We start from the raw sequence: 18693 nt of genomic DNA, 5'->3' as shown, positions 1-18693 counted from the left end.
TTAAAAATAATTGTAAAATAATTATAAGATCCATTTTAAGCAAATATGTCATGCAGTCTTTGAAATAAATAATATTTAAACAAATATGCAATCATAAAACCTGCATGTATACTAATTATAAAATAATTTAAAAATACTTATGTTTGCTAATATTCCAACTTCTTTTAACTCAAATTGATATTATGTCATAAAACTATATGCAACATATGTTTATTTTCGTGTAGTCTTCATTTCATAGTCTTTTAATTAATTAATTAATTAAGTAATATATCAACTAATGTGCGATGCATGCACAATTCTAAAAGAATGAGGAAAAAGTGGTTTTAGATGAAGTTAACCTATCATATCTATCCGTTTGCAACCCGCCAGTAAATCCACAGAAGAAGAGGAGTCTCCACCCATGTGTCAATCAAACTGCCCACGTGACGCCAAGCCCTCAGAGCCCGGAACTACTTTCTGACGTATCAGGGGGCCAAAGGTCATAGAACATTCGCCTGCCACATAACGCCTCTGTCGCACTTGTTTGTTTTTGTCCAAGAAAAGACTATAACTGTCGAAAACAGGTGGGTAGGAAAACTGCTGCTTGATATTCATGCATTTAGACGCTGTTTTAACTGCAATAACGGCTGAAAAGTGACGTTACGGGGAGGATAAATGCTGAGTTTGTCAGTCCGTCAGTCAAAGTAGACCTTTGGCAGGACACTTTTGAATTCAAATGCCTTATAATATGTTAAAAGTACATGTGCGCATTGTTTAACGTGCAATAAAACATGCTTTGTTTGGGTTAAAAGTTGTAGCTCGCGCAGGAACACTGAAAGCACTAGCATGCTAGTCAGCTTGGAAAAGTTTCACAGGTTAGCCGTGTGCTAACGCGAGTTCGACACACTAAAATGTCTGTTTATTTTGTAACATCATCTCGCACTCCATCCCTGCAACATTTACATCATTATATATTGTTAAATGATTCGTTTAGGGTGTGAGCATTTCGTTGGCTAGCAGGCTAATTAAGTTAGCATGTGTGTCATCGGAGGAAACATGAGTGCGATTAGCACAGCTCTTTTTGTGTAATTGTTGTTATGACAACAGGCAGCCAAGCTTATGTTATATGAATATAATCTGAAATGTGTATTTTGATATTTCAGAGCTTTGAGATGCTGAGTTTGGTGTTTGTTTAGCTGCTTATTGTCGTAATGTGGCTTGACCTCTTACACCTCTGAAGAGTTCCTGCATTTATTTGGCTATTGTATACAAATATATGCGAATGTGATACAAGTACATCGGTGTCTCTTTCAGATTGGGGTGTAGGGTTGGGTATAATAAGTGTTTAAGCCTCTGTAGACAGATAATACTAGTGTATGTGTAAGCTAATAATCCTTAGCAAAGCTACAAGGGCTGCTAGGAAGGCACACCATGTTTGCACTTTAGAAATTGACTACAATATTGCACAAATAGATGAGAGGTGAACCATATCCACAACTGCCTCCCATGTTTCTTTGTCTATTTCAATACTAAGGTCTAAATCCCAGTTGTTATGCAAATTATCAATTGGGAAAGACTGCAAATGAGTCTTTAACACAAACGCCAAGACCAAGGGTATTATCTATCAGAGAAGAAGGTTGAGCATTAAAAACAATTCAAACAAAGTCTTGTATTTGTAAAGCAGTTACGGTTAAGTTAAGGTACCATTTATGAAGATTAGTGTAGCAGTTTTCATTAGCCAAGGACCATCCAGAGGCCTTCTGACTGACATCTAAAGCAACCAAATACAGTTAGTTATATTCAGCATCATGTTTAGGGTCGAAGTCGATGTCCCTGCAATAACTCTTGGACGTATTTTATAGAGTCTATGGCTTGAACTTCACATACTTTCGAATATCCAGCGTTTATTTGTTCCTAAGCGCTTATTCGTTCATTATCACAGTTGTAAACATTACAGATTTCCTCTTTTCCATGAGGGGGTTTGGCTCCACTTCAGCTTTGTTTCCAGGTGGACTGTTATGCGACACACACACACACACGTCTCCTAGAAATCTGGTAGACAATCAGATCAGGGTTCCCACGGGTCCGTGAAATCCTTGAAAGTTTGTGAATCTGAAAAATTAAAATTCAAGGCCCTGGAACGTTTTGAAAAATAAACACATACAGATACAGGTCCTTGAAAGTGCTTGAATTTATATTGTGCATCAAGTTTTCTAGAAAAGATTCCATATTATTCCCTCCGGTCGGATGAAAGTGTTATTTCGCCAACACTTCTTGGCCTATGCACACTAGCTTGCTTGATTTACGTTAGTTACGCGCATTTATGCGTTACGTTAAGTGTTTCCCACGTGTGTTACTTTGTGTTGTACGTTGCCATGATGTTCACGCGCGCACGATACTACTACGATGGAACCTCAACGTTTGTTGTTGAACTCAACAAATGTGTCCCCACATTAAGTCCTTGAATTTGAGGGTATTGGACCTGGAAAGTCCTTGAAAGGTTCTTGAATTTGAAATTAATCAAGGTGTGGGAACCCTGTCAGATGACTGAAGTGTTTCCAATTTTGGGTGCCTTAATATGCACATTGTACGATTTTGGCTGTCCCAAATTAAAGTAGCCTGGGAAAACCCAGAAAACTTCCGGCAAATTTAGATTTGCTCTGCAAGTAGTCTGGCAAAGAGCTCATTCAAGCCCATTTCTAATCCGTCGAAATCGCGGCACCAATCAGAAACGTTGAGGCGGGCTTTACACGATGACGATCGCTCTGATTGGTTTTAGGTCTATCCAATTGCGCCCAGAGGCATTTGAGCGACGTCCGTTGGTGAAGCGCACCTTTTAAATGCATTATTATATTCAAATTGCAAACACATGAGGACAGTCTCCATAAAAGACCCACTGGCACATGAACGTGCTACTACATTTCTCTCCGAAACGGTAGGAAATTAAATTAGATTTAATAGAGGATTTTAACTGTGACACGATGATTGACAGGGCAGTTTACGTGACGGGATGCACGCGACAGATCCGTCCGATAAAGATGACGAAGTAGTATGTCCCAAAGTTGCCTACTTTTTTGCTACACATTCAAAAGTAAATACCTTTTCTTCACAAAAAGAGTACATACTTTTATGGCGTAGTGTAACTTAGGGACGCAGCATATGGCTTTACACGATGACGATCGCTCTGATTGGTTTTAGGTCTATCCAATTGCACCCAGAGGCATTTGAGCAACGCCCGTTGGTGACGCCCCTTTGGAAATGAGTTATTAATGAAGCTTTGCCAGACCATAAATCAGTTACTACTGAGAATGGTCTGGTTTTAACCAGGCTAAAATGAAAGATGACCAATCGTGGCGATTTCTGTGGTCGTGGCTCCTAAAAGGTGATCATATGTCGTAAAGTGAGAGATGTTCAAAGACGGCCATTGTCACGGTCCTCCGACCAAAGATAGCCTGCGATAATCTTCTGACAGTCTCATAATTTTAGCATGATCATCTCACAGAGTGTTTGCTGCTACAACCGACGTCTACTGACTAGCCAATAAATAACATGAAATGGCATATTGATCAACATGACACTAAAAACTTAAAACTACTTACCTCAAGCTCCATTTACAAAATTGGCATGCCTAGTTGGCCTCTTTTTCATAGCCATAACCGTTTCATAGCCATAATCTCCCCTTTCGCTTCCTCTTTTTTTTCAGCACACTTTTGCAACAACAATTGCCAAAGTGTGATTCATCGCACGTTTACCACTAGCGCATGCTGATGACGTTTTATTCTTCTATGCTAGCTTGCGTCGTAGCCTACGATTCAATAGGTGTCATCATACAGTCTGCATACATGTCGTACCCAAGATTATTAGATCCATGTTGTACAGTTTGATTTGTAATGATCTTTTAGGATTTCTGAAATCGCACAGTCTGTAGCAGACGTTATGCATCACTCGACACCCTTGCCTCATTTAATATTCGTGGTTCTATGAATATGCAAATGAGCCCCACCTCCACTCACTCACTCAGCTCAGAGATCCACTGGTTGACGATCACACGTTGATCTGATTGGTTACAAGGTAGTTTGTGACGTCAGAAACACCAGCGATTTCAAAGCGTGTTTTTGAGACTGTCTTTGGTTCACTGCAGTTTTAAGGAGGAAATACTCAGCAATGGAGTCGACTTATGAATTCACACATGGTTTGTCTTAAAGCGTATTAAAAACAGAATGAAAATTAGAGGAGGCCAAACCACTCAAATGCTTTGGGGATTCTTAAGGTGATGATACACAGGGCAACTTTTTGAGCAATGTTGCTGGGCAATCTAGCTGAGCGATTGTTGATTTGGCACTTTCCCATTGAAAATGGGCAATAAATTTCTATCTGGATAATTTAGATCGGTTGTGGACCCTGTGTCTCATATCTGGTTGCCCGTTGACAGCAACATTGCCTAAAAAGATGCCCTGTGTATCATCACCTTTAGTGTTTGCTGCTAACTGAGATTGTGTTCTCACTAACAGGCAGATCTGGGCGAAGACATGGCTCGTCTGGTGGCTGTCTGCAGGGACGGGGAAGAGGAGTATCTTTTTCTTGCACGCCAGATTCCCTTGTACATCGATGACACCCTCACGGTAAGATCATTTCATTGGTTTCACTTAGCATTTTACCATATTTAAAGGGGTGGTTGATTATGATTTCACTTTTCTAACTTTAGTTAGTGTGTAATGTTGCTGTTTGATCATAAACAACATCTGCAAAGTTACAACGCTCAAAGTTCAAAGCAAAGAGAGATATTTTCTTTTAAAGAAATCGCTTTTTAAGGACTACAACAAACGGCTGGTAGAGACTACACCACATTCCTCCCGGGTTAGTGACATCACCAACCCTAGAATTTACATAAACCCCGCCCCCTGAACACGATTTATAGATTATCAAGACAGAATATGCTAATCAATGACTAGAAGATAACTACACATCAGCTTCATAAATTCATCAACTAACCATTCAGAAATGTCCTGTTGCTTCTACATGTCGTCACTTCTTCTTGAGTCTCTCCATCATTGTCTGACTCCGGTTTGAACATAAAAGGCTAAAAGTTTTAGAAATTCATATAAATAGCTCGGCCCCCTGTGCCGGGAGCAGCAGCTCATTTGCATTTAAAGGGACACACACAAACGGTGTGTTTTTGCTCACCCTCAAAAAGAGACAATTTTAACATGCTATATAAAAATATCTGTGGGGTATTTTGAGCTAAAACTTCACACACACACACACACACTCTGGGGACATCAGAGACTATTTTACATCTTGTGAAAAGGGCATTATACCACCCCTTTAAAGTTGATGTGAAATGAAAATGAAACCAAAAATATATGTTTCTGGTAATATTGTGCATGATTCATCTGTCAATCTGCGTATTTCAGTGGCTTATACCATTAAACCAGTTTTAGAGGTTTGCCTTGGAGAGTACCACTGAATACCAATGTTTTTATGTTCCTTTATATATGCTTACTGAATGTAAACTAAAGTCACAGACAGTATTATGTTTGTAAGTGTTGTGTTGTGTTGTGTTGATTGTACATATGTTGTATTTTTTGTAGATGGTGATGGAGTTTCCTGACAGTGTTCTGGAGTTTGACAGCTATCAGATCAACAGTTCACAAATGAAGCAGTTTATTGAGGTAAACAATGACATTTTTCAATTCTCATTGTTGAAAACCTTTCAAGAACATGTCAGGGTCATATTTCACCCTAAAACCAAAAATTAGAAATTAGAACATGTATTTTATATTTATTTAAAGGGGCGTTTCCACAACGCCGTTTTCACTTGAAAACCTGGGGCTTGAAAACGCACACACTTGATAACAGATTTCAAAGTGCAAGTTTTTGAAAACTATACTGTTATCCTTTCTTTGTAAATTTTGCAAACTGTGCTAATTTTTTAACACGGTGACATCATACACATGGCCTCATACACATGGCCTGACAGCAGAATACAGCTTTTTATTTGTTTTCGCAGATCGGTGTGAACCTGTGATCGTTTTGACAACGTTGTCGCCTGTATGCGAAACTTTTTAAAAAGACAAAGGAAAAACTTTTCTATTTTTAGTACATTGTTGTTGTGTAAACATACACCAAATCTGTAGCATAAAAATGTAATTAAATAAAAATAGTAATATTCATGATAATTAAGCAACTACACCACAAATCTCATTACAGTAATGCAACACAAAGTCATTCTCCTTAGTACAATAAAAGTCGTACTGCTTTCAATTTGTTGATTTTAATAAATATATTTTCATTACTGCTTCAAGAAATTAATATCAGGATGCAAAAAAAACAAAACCTCTGTTCATCAAAGAATCCTTAAAAGAATTGTATATAACTGTTTTAACATTGATAATAATAAATGTTTCTTGAGCATCAAATCATCATATTAGAGTGATTTCTGAAGGATCATGTGACACTGAAGACTGGAGTAATGATGCTGAAAATTCAGCTTTGATCACAGGAATAAATTACACTTTACTATATATTAAAATAGAAAACGGTTATTTTAAATTGTAATAATATTTCACAATATTGCTGTTTGTTTGTGTTTTTGATCAAATAAATGCAGCCTTGGTGAGCAGAAGAGACTTCTTTTAAAAACATTACAAATCTTACTGACCCCAAACTGTATATTTGTGAATTGAATCACTTTTCCAGCTTGACAGAAATGACAAGGTAATAGAGTCAGACTTTTAAGGCTTTAAGCTTGACTTTCCCTCCTGTGTTGTGTCCACCAGCATCACAGCATGCTGAAGCAGCAGGACCTGAACATGGCGCTGATGGTGATGTCTCGTGAGGTCATCAACGCCCTGTCCCAGTCGGTGCCGTGCGTGGGCTGCCGGCGCAGTGTGGAGCACCTCTTCTCTCAGCTCACGGACTCTGGATACTTCGCGCTGGAGCCGCTCACTGTGGGATCCTCTGGAGTGCTGTCGGTCACACGGGCATGTCTCACTGACCCCAGGAAACTCTACACACTCTTTTATGTTCATGGGTGAGTTCTGCAAACGTGTCTAATGGCTAATAGTGTCTAAGAAAAAAAGTCTTTCCTTTTCCTTTAATCCTCCCTTGTCTGGCTTATGCTACTCTTGAGCAATGCCTGAACTTTGTATTTTGAGCACTTCTTGCGTTGTTTCTGCCTCTTCATGATGACTCGCTTAATTTAGTCCTCATTTGTAAGTTCACAAAGCAAAGGGAGATATTTGCTTTTAAAGAAATCGCTTTTTAAGGACTACAACAAACGGCTGGTAGAGACTACACCACATTCCTCCCGGGTTAGTGACATCACCAACCCTAGAATTTACATAAACCCCGCCCCCTGAACACGATTTATAGATTATCAAGACAGAATATGCCAATCAGTGACTAGAAGATAACTACACATCAGCTTCATAAATTCATCAACTAACCATTCAGAAATGTCCTGTTGCTTCTACATGTCGTCACTTAATCTTGAGTCTCTCCATCATTGTCTGACTCCGGTCTGAACATAAAAGGCTAAAGGTTTTTGAAATTTTGTGTGTGTGAGGTAAAAGGACACAAGCTCTTGTAGCTCCGCCCCCTGTGCCGTGAGCAGCAGCTCATTTGCATTTAAAGGGACAGACACAAAAACAGTGCGTTTTTGCTCACCCTCTAAAAGTGACAATTTTAACATGCTATATAAAAATATCTGTGGGGTATTTTGAGCTAAAACTTGAGCACACACACACTCTGGGGACATCAGACACTTATTTTACATTATGGAAGTTCAGTGCATTATGTAAGGGAAAGGATATGCCGATTGGATAGTTTTGAACTTTGTTTTTATTGCCTGTAAAATTAATCTCTGTTGTCTTTTTTGTTACTTAACGTGTGCTTTTTATTCCTTTGTTGCAGGTCAAAGTTAAACAACATAATTGATTCCATCCCCAAGAGTAAAAAGAACAAACGCTGTCAACTGCACTCTTTAGACACGCACAAACCGAAGCCTTTAGGGTGAGTCAGATTTTTTTTTTTTTATTGTGACATTTGGTGTTTTTGAGCAATAATATCGTATCGTGAGTTCAGTATGGTGATGTGTTTTGAATTGTGACATGAGGGTATCATTACACCCCTATTTACCTGTGTTTGCCTTCCTGCAGGGGCAGCTGGATGGACGTGTGGGAGCTGATGTCACAGGAGTGTCGTGATGAAGTGGTTCTGATTGACAGCTCATCTCTGTTGGAGACTCTGGAGACGTACCTGCGCAAACACCGGTAAGAGATTGTGATCTTACACATTTCTGTTAATTAAGGCGAGACACTACTGGCAAAAACTGTTTTTTCATGCATCTGTCAATTTTGAGATTTTGGGCTTTTCATAAAGTGGACAGAAAACATCCAAAATACACTTTTAACTGCATCTTTTAGAGCACTTTATCTATTTGCGTCTGTAGATTTCGATTACAGTGTATATCTTTAAAGGCCGTTTTCTCAAAATTATGGCAATTTTTCCTCCTGCATTGAGCCAGAAATCTCCACTTCAGTTACACTTACATACACCAAACCTTACAGTTTTATTCTTATCTATATTCTGAAGGTTTTTACAGAGGGGTTTGTTCATATATAATTCTCCTGATTTTATACAACATGTTATTCCTTTAAAAAATTGCAAAAATGTATTTATTTTTGGCTGTTGACAGTGATAAATAGTGATATCCAAAATCACCTCTGTAAAAACCTTTGATTCTAATATATAAAAAAATAAACAATTTTGAACCTGACTTTATCCAATGTTCAGATTTTTGTTCTAGTAATGTATGGAAATTAGTGCATATTTAATTAGATAGCACCTCATTTGCATATTTAAACATAACATTTCAGAAAACTTGTAGTAATTTTTTTTTGTTGCAATTATTAATGTAATCAATCAACTGGTGAAGTAGGGTGATCTTTATTTATTAGTGGGGGGGGTTTCTATTCACCTGGGGTGTCTCGCCTTAATGATGATTATTTACTTTATGTACTTTCTGCAACGTCATTCTCAGGTTCTGTACTGACTGTAAGAACAAGGTTCTGCGAGCGTATAACATCCTGGTGGGGGATCTGGACTGCAGTAAAGAGAAAGGCTACTGTGCGTCTCTGTACGAGGGTTTGCGATGCTGTCCACACGAGCGCCACATCCACGTCTGCTGCGAGACCGACTTCATCGCTCACTTACTGGGCCGAGCAGAACCAGAGTTCGCCGGGGGTTATGAGTGAGTGATTTAGTCCATGTGGAGTTTACGGTCAAACCAAAAATTATTCAGACACAGATATCATTTTTGATATTGTTTTACTAGTGTGTGCAGGACACTATAGTTCATTTATGTGAGTGAGGAGAGCAAAATGAAGTAAACTGTGACATATTACACCCAATAATTATTCATACAGTGACTACCAGTAAAACAATTATGAAAATGATTCAGACACTTTGACCTGATCATGTTTTCTTCAGTGTTTTGTCTTTAATTTACACACAGACTGAACAAAATGAAGCATTGCTTGGTGATTGGTTGAGCTAAACTGGTATTATCTAATTGTGTAGTTAAATTTAACATCTGACAGATATTCAACATAATTCATGTGTGAGAGTCTAACAGAAGGACGGACAAAACCAGTCAAATATCAACTGAGTTCTGCTCATATTTTATTACCATTTTCTAAACTATAGTGAATAAACTGTGATAATGTGAGAAATGTTGGTGTCTGAATAAATGTTGGTTTGACTGTATCTGATGTTATAACATGCATTACGATTATACTGTATCATCAACTGGAAGCATTAGCTATAGGGGTGTGTGATATGACAATATTAGATTGTGAACGATTAAAATGTCTGAGATTGTTAGTGTTGTGCTACAGTACGTATTCTATCAGTTGCAGTTGCTGTTTTTTGATTATCGTCTGTCTGACATTACAGTTCGTCGTCATCACAAAGGTTTATTATTTGCATGCATTTTAAAGCTGCTCTAAGCGATGTTGGGTGAGGTCACTTCTTGTTGACGTTCAAAGTATTGTCAAACAAAACAGAGGCTAGCTCGACCCTCCCTCCTCCTCATCCCGTCCCCTCCCCCTCCCTCCCGTGCTTCCTGAAACAGTCATGAACCATTTAGAAAAACCAAACTGGATCTACACACCTGTCCAGCAGAAACAGAGCCGCCTGAATGTCGGATTGGAAGCCCTTCTGCCGGTGGAGTTCTCGCCACCTTTTGAACGCTTTTCCGATGTAAATTCGGGACTTCACGTTACTTCTTTTCCCTATTCTTTGTTATTTGTTCATCGGAACGTCGTCTCTTTGGTCGTGTGTCGGCCATACCAAAATTCTCAAAATGAACCGACCGTTCAAGCAAATGCCGCCCCCAAATTGCAAATTGTCAAAATTGTGGCCAATGAAAATGCTGAGTGGCTAGTGACTGGAAAACCACTATCCACTGTGGCTGGTGAGCAAACAAGTTAACGTCAAGCCCTGTTTGTAGGGCTATATTTTTAATTAGAAATGCTCAGTGACTTGCAAAACGTCTTAAACCAACATTAATAAGAATCGTAACAAGATTGTGGATTGCTATCCCGTCTGAAAATAACGTGATATTATATTTTTGCCCTATCGCCGACCCCTAATTAGCTGTTCCATTATCATGCACATACCCTCATTAAAAGTGTTTGTGATTATTCACAGGCGTCGAGAGAGACACGCGAAGACCATAGATATCGCCCAGGAGGAGGTGTTGACGTGTCTGGGGATCCACCTGTACGAGCGGCTGCACAGGATCTGGCAGAAGCTGCGAGCCGAGGAGCAGACGTGGCAGATGCTCTTCTATCTGGGCATTGATGCACTGCGCAAAAGCTTCGAGGTAAAGCTTTCGCCTAATATTCATGTTATGATTCATTTTCAATACCTAAATGGCACTTTCCATGAATAGGATGCAAATCCTTCTTGACTGTATCCAACTATTAAATATGACATTCAATTGTAAAAAAAAAATTCTTACATTTTGAATGCAATCCTCCTAAAATGTGCAACATCCATGTAAATTTATTTATATGAGAAATGTAAGTTTAGCGTTGGTTATAAACCAACATGTGGGCCAAAACCTATTAAATAGCCAAATCTGTTGCATTACCTTCTTTTTAATTTTGTACTATTTAAATAAGTCTTTATTACTAGGAATATACAAGGTTGCAAGAAAATTATACATCTAAAAAAGATAAAAAATAAGATGATTGTGTAATTTTGAGTTTGACCTAAAGTTCATACAGTCCTCCTAAAATGTGCAACATCCATGTAAATGTGTTTATATGTGAAACACTAGTTTAGCATTGGCTATAACCAACATGTGGTCCAAAACTAGCCAGGTCCTATTAAATGGCCAAATCTGTTGCATTCTGGTTTGAGTAACGTTCATTTAATTTTGTACTATTTACATAAGTCTTTATTACTCGGAAATCACAGGGTTTTGAACAGTAAACATGCACAAGCTTGCAAGGAAATTATACTTCTAAAACAAAAACAATACTTTCATATTGTTGTCCTATTGTTAGTTTAATTGCTCTCCTCATTTGTAAGTCGCTTTGGATAAAAGCGTCTGCTAAATGATTAAATGTTAATGTATATAAAATAAAATGCTTGTGTAATTTTTATGTGAATAAATTTATTATTATTATTTTTTTACTTTATTCAGTAAAGTAGTTTAAATCCCTGTGTTTGTCCTTGTGGGAAGAGCCATATATGGCGGTGTTGTGTCTGAATCTGAGGCTCACGTGGTCCGTGTTTAATGATGTGCAGATGGCGGTGGAGAGGGTTCAGGGCATCAGCAGACTGGAGCAGCTCTGTGAGGAGCTCTCGGAAGAGGAGAGAGCCAAAGAACTCAAACAGGAGAAGAAGAGGCAAAAACGCAAGAACAGACGCAAAAACAAGTGTGGTTTTGAACAAGAGGCGGAGGGGGAGAAAGATAAAAGTCTTGATGAGGTAATGACTCCTTGTTTACAATGACAGTAAAGCTCTATTCTATTCTTTTATGATGGACAAAAGTTTCCAAGGCTGTGTGTAAATGTGATTGACACGACAACGTGAGGTCTTATTAATTTATTTGTATTGTGGTGTTTCCTCAGGGTTCGTCTGAGTCAGTGGACGGCGGCTGCAAGTCGTGTGGGAGTGGAGAGGAGTCCGGCAGCGTGGAGGTCATCATCACCAGCGAGAGCTCCTCCTGTACCTGTCCCGCGACCTCAATCCTGCGCTCCCCCAAAACACAGAAAGGTAGAGATGTGTGACATGTGATGTCTCCCCTGTGAAGGCCTCCTTCCTTTACCTCAGTACAGATAAAACATTGTCAAAATGATTCCAGTTCACATGGATAATGCAAAAAAAATTATATTATGAATTTTTAAGGCCAGACAAGTAATTTGGTGAGGTCAGTTTGTAAAAAAAGACACGCCTGCGCACATATATATTCAAACACGCATACCTATAGACTAAACGCGCAATACGTAATTCCCGGTTTTGAAGTTTATGTGGAGATGATGCCGTTTTTCAAACATTTGTCAACGCTTGCACCTTTGAACCTGTTTCAAGGTTTGCGTTCTCAAGCTCCAAACACTGCTGTTGTGCGAACAGTGTCGTGTAAGCGTCCTCTAAGTTAATAACTAATGATCTTCGCAACGGAAGTGAATCAATCAATCAAAACTAACTTTATCTGGACAATAACTTTATTCTAGAGCTGCTGTAAAGCCAAAACAATCTCTATTGCTTCAATTTCCTATTATCACTGTTAAGCTGCTTTGAAACAATCTATATTGTTAAAAGCGCGATATAAATGAAGACTTGACATTATGACATTTGATTGGTAACACTCCAAAGTGTCTCTATTTTAATTGAATTTGATGAAATATGAGAATTTAACAAAGAACGATGCATGCATCTAATAAGGTAAAAATGCCCTGGAAATCAATTTAAGGTGGCAAATATTGCCCCTTATTATAAAATATTTCGAGTACCCAGAATGCCTCTGACTGGTGTGTTTGTGCCTGTTTGTTCCTCTAGTAGTGTTGCCTCACAGTAACGGCAGTGACTGTGGTTACTGCTCCAGTATGGAGGGCAGTGAGACGGGCTCTAGAGAGGGCTCAGATGTGGCCTGCACCGAGGGCATGTGTAACCATGATGAAACGGGTAAAGCAACGTTATTATGATTATAGATGGTCAAACATTTGTCTATTCAACTGTGTTGACATTGCATCTTATTCTGGAAACGTGTAAACATCATTTTTGTTTCCTGTTTGGACTGATTCAAAACCTGTGCATCCTGATTTCAGACCATTGCGTAAAGCAGACAGTCAGATTTTATTTTTTTTATTTTTTTTGCGAGAGTTCTGCTGTTTTTATGGATAGTCAGGATCATATCTGACGTATTTGTCTGATAGATGTGTGATAGTGATGATATGTGTGTTTGTCTTCAGGCGAATGCTCATGCAGTCACCACTGCTCGGAGGAGAAGGAGGAGGACGCCGTGGACAGTTGTGTCGAGTGCTGGGCCAACTCTGAAGACAACACCAACTGCAAAAATAAAAAGAAGAAAAGAAAAAACAAGGCGTCACTTTGTGGGAGTTTACATATAGTGAGTATTGTTAAGCCTGTCTTGTCATTATTGATTCATATCTGGCTAAACATCATGTGGCACTTTGATGAAATGGAAAGAACTGCGTTTTGATGCTTTATCTGCTCAATATTATGGTAACACTTTATGTTACAGTGTCCTTGTTACATATGTTACATGTACTTACCATAGTAATAACAGTAAATTATGCATAATTACATGCAATTAACCCTCAACCAAACCCTACCCTAACCCTATAGTAACTACATGTAGTTAATATTACTCAGTACTTAAATGTATAATTACACTATAACAATGACACCTTAAAATAAAGTGTAACCCACTTTACAATAAGGTTCATTAGTTAACATTCGTTAATGTAACATGAACTAATCATGAGCAATACATTTGTTAATCTTTGTTAATGTTAGATGATAACACAGCTGTTCATTGTTCATAGTGCATTAACTAATGTTAACAATATTTTAATAAAGTATTAGTAAATGTTGAAATTAACATGAGCAAAGACTAAAATGTTGTATACATGCAGTTCATTGTGAGTTAATGGCATGCTAACTAATGTAGTTAATTAATGAACCTTATTGTAAAGTGTTACCAATATTACAAATACAAGCATCTCTGCAGGATAATGGGAGACACAAATTTCATAATCATAATATTAATGCCAAAAATACATCACATTAATTTTATGTGTAAATATTCCCGTTCTTTTAGTGATGCACTGAAGTTTCAGAATATTTGGTTTTGTCCAAAATCAGCAAAAAAAAGTGACGGCTTTTAAATAGCATTTTTCTATTAAATAGCATTTTTCCAATAGCACATTTTGACTGTGTGAGTGTGTATTATGGAGAAACTACAACAGGTAAAGATGTCCGAGCGGGGGTGATGATGTCGATTCGTCATGTTTTAGTCTCTGCTGTTTTCAGTTGATGCATGAACACAACTCCACTGAACATTATTTGCCATTACTCCCATCCAATAATCACAATAAGCTTTGTTACTTTCGATATGAAACTCAAATTCTTAAATGCAAGCACTAAATTGCAATTTAAATTGTGTAAAAAAAAAAAAAAAAATTTGATTTGTTTATACTGAATAAATCTGATCAATTAAATGATTAATAAATATATTTTAGAATCAGAATCGGCTTTTATTGCCAAGTACAACATGTACAAGGTGCATAAAAATAGTAAGAAACAAGGAATAAACATCTATTTTAAACTTTTAAACTGTACATTAGTGTAATGTGTGCAAAAATCACACAGTTTGAACTTTGAAGAAGGTGCAGGAAAGCAGACTGGTTTTTATTCTCGGTAACTTTTCGGTAAAAAAAAAAATGTTTTGTTCTTACTGAAGTTGTGATGTTTTCCCCTCTCATAGGCGTCTAAAGCGGAGGAGCTCTGCGTATCAGACGGCAGTCGGAGAGGATCTGCTGCCGTTCACGAGTCCTCCTCTCCTTCACCACATCTGTGCAGAAGCAAAGAGCTGTGCTGCGAGTCCTTAGAGAGCTTCAGGCATCATGTGACCAGCAGCGAGTGCTTCCACAGTCAGCCTCTCTCGCCGGACACTTGCACAGAGGCGAGCAAGAGCCTCATGGAGCTGCTGGTGAGTGTTCACACGTCTCTACCACAGGGTATCGCAATGATCAATGTATCGACTAATCGCACATGATCTCGATAGGTTTTGGTGACTCAATATATCGCCTGTTATGTTTACATAATGAATGTCACCAACAGCGGGGCTCGGGCAGTTCCTTCACACACAGAGCGGTCGTCGACATGGTGGAAAGGGCGTCATTTGAGGCGTTACCGTGTTTTCCTGAAAACTACAGGCCGTTTAGAAAAGCAAGTCCAAATGCACTCGATTTCAAACCGTTTTAGCAGCAGAAATGGCCTGTTGAAGCTTCTGTCTTTGTTCATATGGACATCTGACTGCTTAGTAGGGTTTGTGTTTTCAGCAATAGTGTGTGCACACTTTCTTCACAGAGAAAAGATGGAAAATCTCCATAAGTGCCTTTAGTGCATTTGCAAGTGTGTTTTTAGGGCCGAGGACCCTATTGCTATTGCTCCGTTTATTTCTACTTGTTACTTTGCACTTTTTTAAAATGAAATGCTTATTTACTACTTATTCAAGTTTTTTGACACTTCATTTCCGTGATCTAAGGAATTAAAAGGTTGTTGTCTTTTGAAAGTGTGTGTGGGCCGACTTGCATTGTTATGCTGTCACTGTATATTATGATAATATATTCACAGGCATATAATGGTCTTAAAATGACAATAATATCGTTTATCGCAATTATTTCTGGGACAATATATCGCACAACAAAAAGTAGTTATCGTGACAGGCCTAGTATCGCTTGAGTTCTTACGATTCCTACTTTCGATTCAGATAAGGTACACAAAAAACTTTGATATCATTCACATTCTTATTGCAAATACAGTACCAGTCAAAAGTTTGGAAACATTACTATTTTTAATGTTTTTGAAAGAAGTCTCTTATTCTCATCAAGCCTGCAGTTAAAAAAAAACAAAACAAAAAAAAAAACAGTAATATTATGAAATATTATTACAATTTAAAATAATGGTTCTCTTTTTTAATATATTTTAAAATGTAATTTATTTTTGTGATGCAAAGCTGAATTTTCATCAGCAAGTACTCCAGTCTTTGGTGTCTTATGATCCTTCAGAAATCATTCTAATATGCTGATTTATGATCAATGTTGGAAACAGTTGTGCTGCTTAATATTTTTTTTATAACCTGAGATACTTTTTTCAGGATTATTTGATGAATAAAAAGTTAAAAAGAACTGTATTTATTTAGAATAGAAATCTTTTGTAACAATATACACTACCGTTCAAAAGTTTGGGAACAATAACTATTTTTTTTTTAAGAAATTAGTACTTTAATTCAACAAGGATGCGTTAAATTGATAAAAGGTGATGGTAACGATTTATATTGTTAGAAATGTTTTTATTTTGAATAAATGCTGTTTTTATGAAAAAATGCTGTTAACGTTTTACTCATCAATGAATCCTGAAAAAAGTATTCCAAAAAAATATATTAAACAGCACAACTGTTTCCATCATTGATAATAACTGCATCAAATCAGCATATTAGAATGATTTCTGAAGGATCATAAGACACCAAAGACTGGAGTACTTGCTGATGAAAATTCAGCTTTGCATCACAAAAATAAATTACATTTTAAAATATATTAAAAAAGAGAACCATTATTTTAAATTGTAATATTTCATAATATTACTGTTTTTTGTTTGTTTTTTTTAACTGCAGGCTTGATGAGCATAAGAGACTTCTTTCAAAAACATTAAAAATAGTAATGTTTCCAAACTTTTGACTGGTACTGTATACGATTCAAATAGTGTTCACTCACTGCTCTTGACTGAATAACTTTAATAAGGATTAATTAATAAGGATGTTTAATTTACACAGTGAAGACTATGCAGTGTTATTATACATTTGCTTGCTTTATTACATTTCTGTACCTGAAAAGCACAGTTTATTTCATTTGTGTCTTTATGTTGTATTTAGTTGTGCTTTTTATTGCAATTTAGATTATTTGTTCTTATTTTATTACTGGCTGTTTGCTTGTCTTAAATAATGTTTTAAATGTATATTAGTTAGTCTAGTGGTTTCAGCTAGAACAGAGAAGTGTGAATTTTCACTGGTATCTAAAATGTTGGAGTCATTACTGGTACATTTTCATGGGCGATAAAATATATTAACGTCCGGTACATTTTCTTAAGTTGTTTTAGGCCCTGATTAGGAGAATAAACGGTCTAATAATGTACTTTGCTCAGGTCATTAAAAATGAAATTGTTCATTATTCACTACTATTTGTTTACTGAAATAGTTGCATACTGTATAGTGATTTATTTTTCCTTCTGATTTATTTTGGACAGAATGAATCTGAAGTGACCTCAGATGAAGAGAACTGTCTGACACAGGACGAGATCCAGTCGTTCGTGGAGAACAACAAGTCCTTCTACCGAACACGAGACCAGTACAGACAGCACCTTAAAGACCGCTTCACCAAATACTGCCGCGGAGAGTGGCTGCCCACCGCACACGCTCACTAACACACACACTTTTATAGACCGTGAAAACACTCATGATGATCACTGCTGCATCGTTGCTTTGTTCAGGCAAGAGTTTGGGAATATGAAATGGGTAAAAGAATCAGTTTCAGCGCTGTATTTGACGACGTTCATGTTTTTTGGGTAAAGTTCCACGTCTTTTTCCGCATCTATATACACGTCTTCCCCTTCAGGCTCCTCCTCTTTCACTTCTCAACCAATCACAGCTGGCTTTGTTTTCCTTTCTCTCTCTCTCTCTCGACACGGTGATTAGGGAGCAGGTCATTAGGAACACAGTTATTAAAATGATAATCGAGCTTGCAGGGCTTGGCTGTAGGGTTAGATGTTGATAGTCTTAATGTATTGTTTGTGAAGCATTTCTTTTTGTTTTTTTGTTCTGTTTTTCTCCCAGATTGTTTCTCTGACTGTGACGATTTTAGTGGCAAGAATTGTACCAATAAATGTGTACAGAAATAAAATGATCTGAATGAAAAGATTTTACAGGAAGATGAAAACATCCATTCACAAAGAAGACTGGATGTGATGTTGAAAGCAATGTGCAAAATTTACTAAATAAAGAATATTTATTAATATGCATCAGATTTCGAATGTGTTTCATGTCTCTTGTGAGCGTTTCTATTGGGATATAGGTTTGTAAATATCTCATTTGGTTTGCATATACAAATATGACTCAAGTTCCCATGATAGGCTGTTAAACAGCTTGTTTTATTCTTACTTTATCTTATAATGTTAAAATTAGTCAGCCACTAGATGGCGTGTTTTGTTCAGTTTCCTTCTCTTGTTTCATTAAAATACAGACAATAAAAAGTGACTAACAAAAGATCTAAATATATTATCACCTGATGCAAAACTGTATCAAGAGTTTAAAAGTTTCGACCTTGTTTCTTTTCGTGTGTGTGTGTGTGTGTGTGTAAAAGTCCAGTGTTCACTAAAATGCTTTGTCGATATATTGTG

General features: G+C 37.4%; 1 protein-coding gene across 3 annotated transcripts; it reads left to right on the top strand.

The window, feature by feature from the left end:
* Positions 1 to 423: 423 nt before the first annotated feature.
* Positions 424 to 18318, top strand: ggnbp2 (gametogenetin binding protein 2). Of its 3 annotated transcripts, none has more exons than XM_084115103.1 (14): positions 424 to 563; positions 4491 to 4601; positions 5571 to 5651; positions 6759 to 7012; positions 7894 to 7992; positions 8139 to 8252; positions 9023 to 9232; positions 10693 to 10867; positions 11800 to 11982; positions 12126 to 12270; positions 13057 to 13179; positions 13467 to 13624; positions 15005 to 15229; positions 17545 to 18318. In XM_084115103.1, exons 2-14 carry the CDS (start codon positions 4509 to 4511, stop codon positions 17719 to 17721), a joined length of 2037 nt encoding a protein of 678 aa, XP_083971229.1. In that variant the 5' UTR covers positions 424 to 563; positions 4491 to 4508; the 3' UTR covers positions 17722 to 18318. The 3 variants fall into 3 exon arrangements, with proteins under 3 accessions (XP_083971229.1, XP_083971230.1, XP_083971228.1); XM_084115102.1 differs by having other exon boundaries at positions 425 to 563; positions 13054 to 13179; XM_084115104.1 differs by lacking the exon at positions 13057 to 13179.
* Positions 18319 to 18693: the final 375 nt, after the last annotated feature.

This window comes from Abramis brama (genome assembly GCF_963993115.1).
Source record: "Abramis brama genome assembly, chromosome: 5".
NCBI lineage: Eukaryota > Metazoa > Chordata > Actinopteri > Cypriniformes > Leuciscidae > Abramis > Abramis brama.
This window is presented reverse-complemented; position numbering and strand designations above follow the sequence as displayed.

Excerpts from the sequence above, each read along its gene's own strand:
- ggnbp2 (XM_084115102.1), top strand. The coding sequence starts at position 4,509 with ATGGCTCGTCTGGTGGCTGTCTGCAGGGACGGGGAAGAGGAGTATCTT. Across the intron at positions 11,983-12,125 it reads AAGATAAAAGTCTTGATGAG|GGTTCGTCTGAGTCAGTGGA; the intron begins GTAATGACTCCT and ends GTGTTTCCTCAG. Across the intron at positions 13,625-15,004 it reads TTTGTGGGAGTTTACATATA|GCGTCTAAAGCGGAGGAGCT; the intron begins GTGAGTATTGTT and ends CCCCTCTCATAG.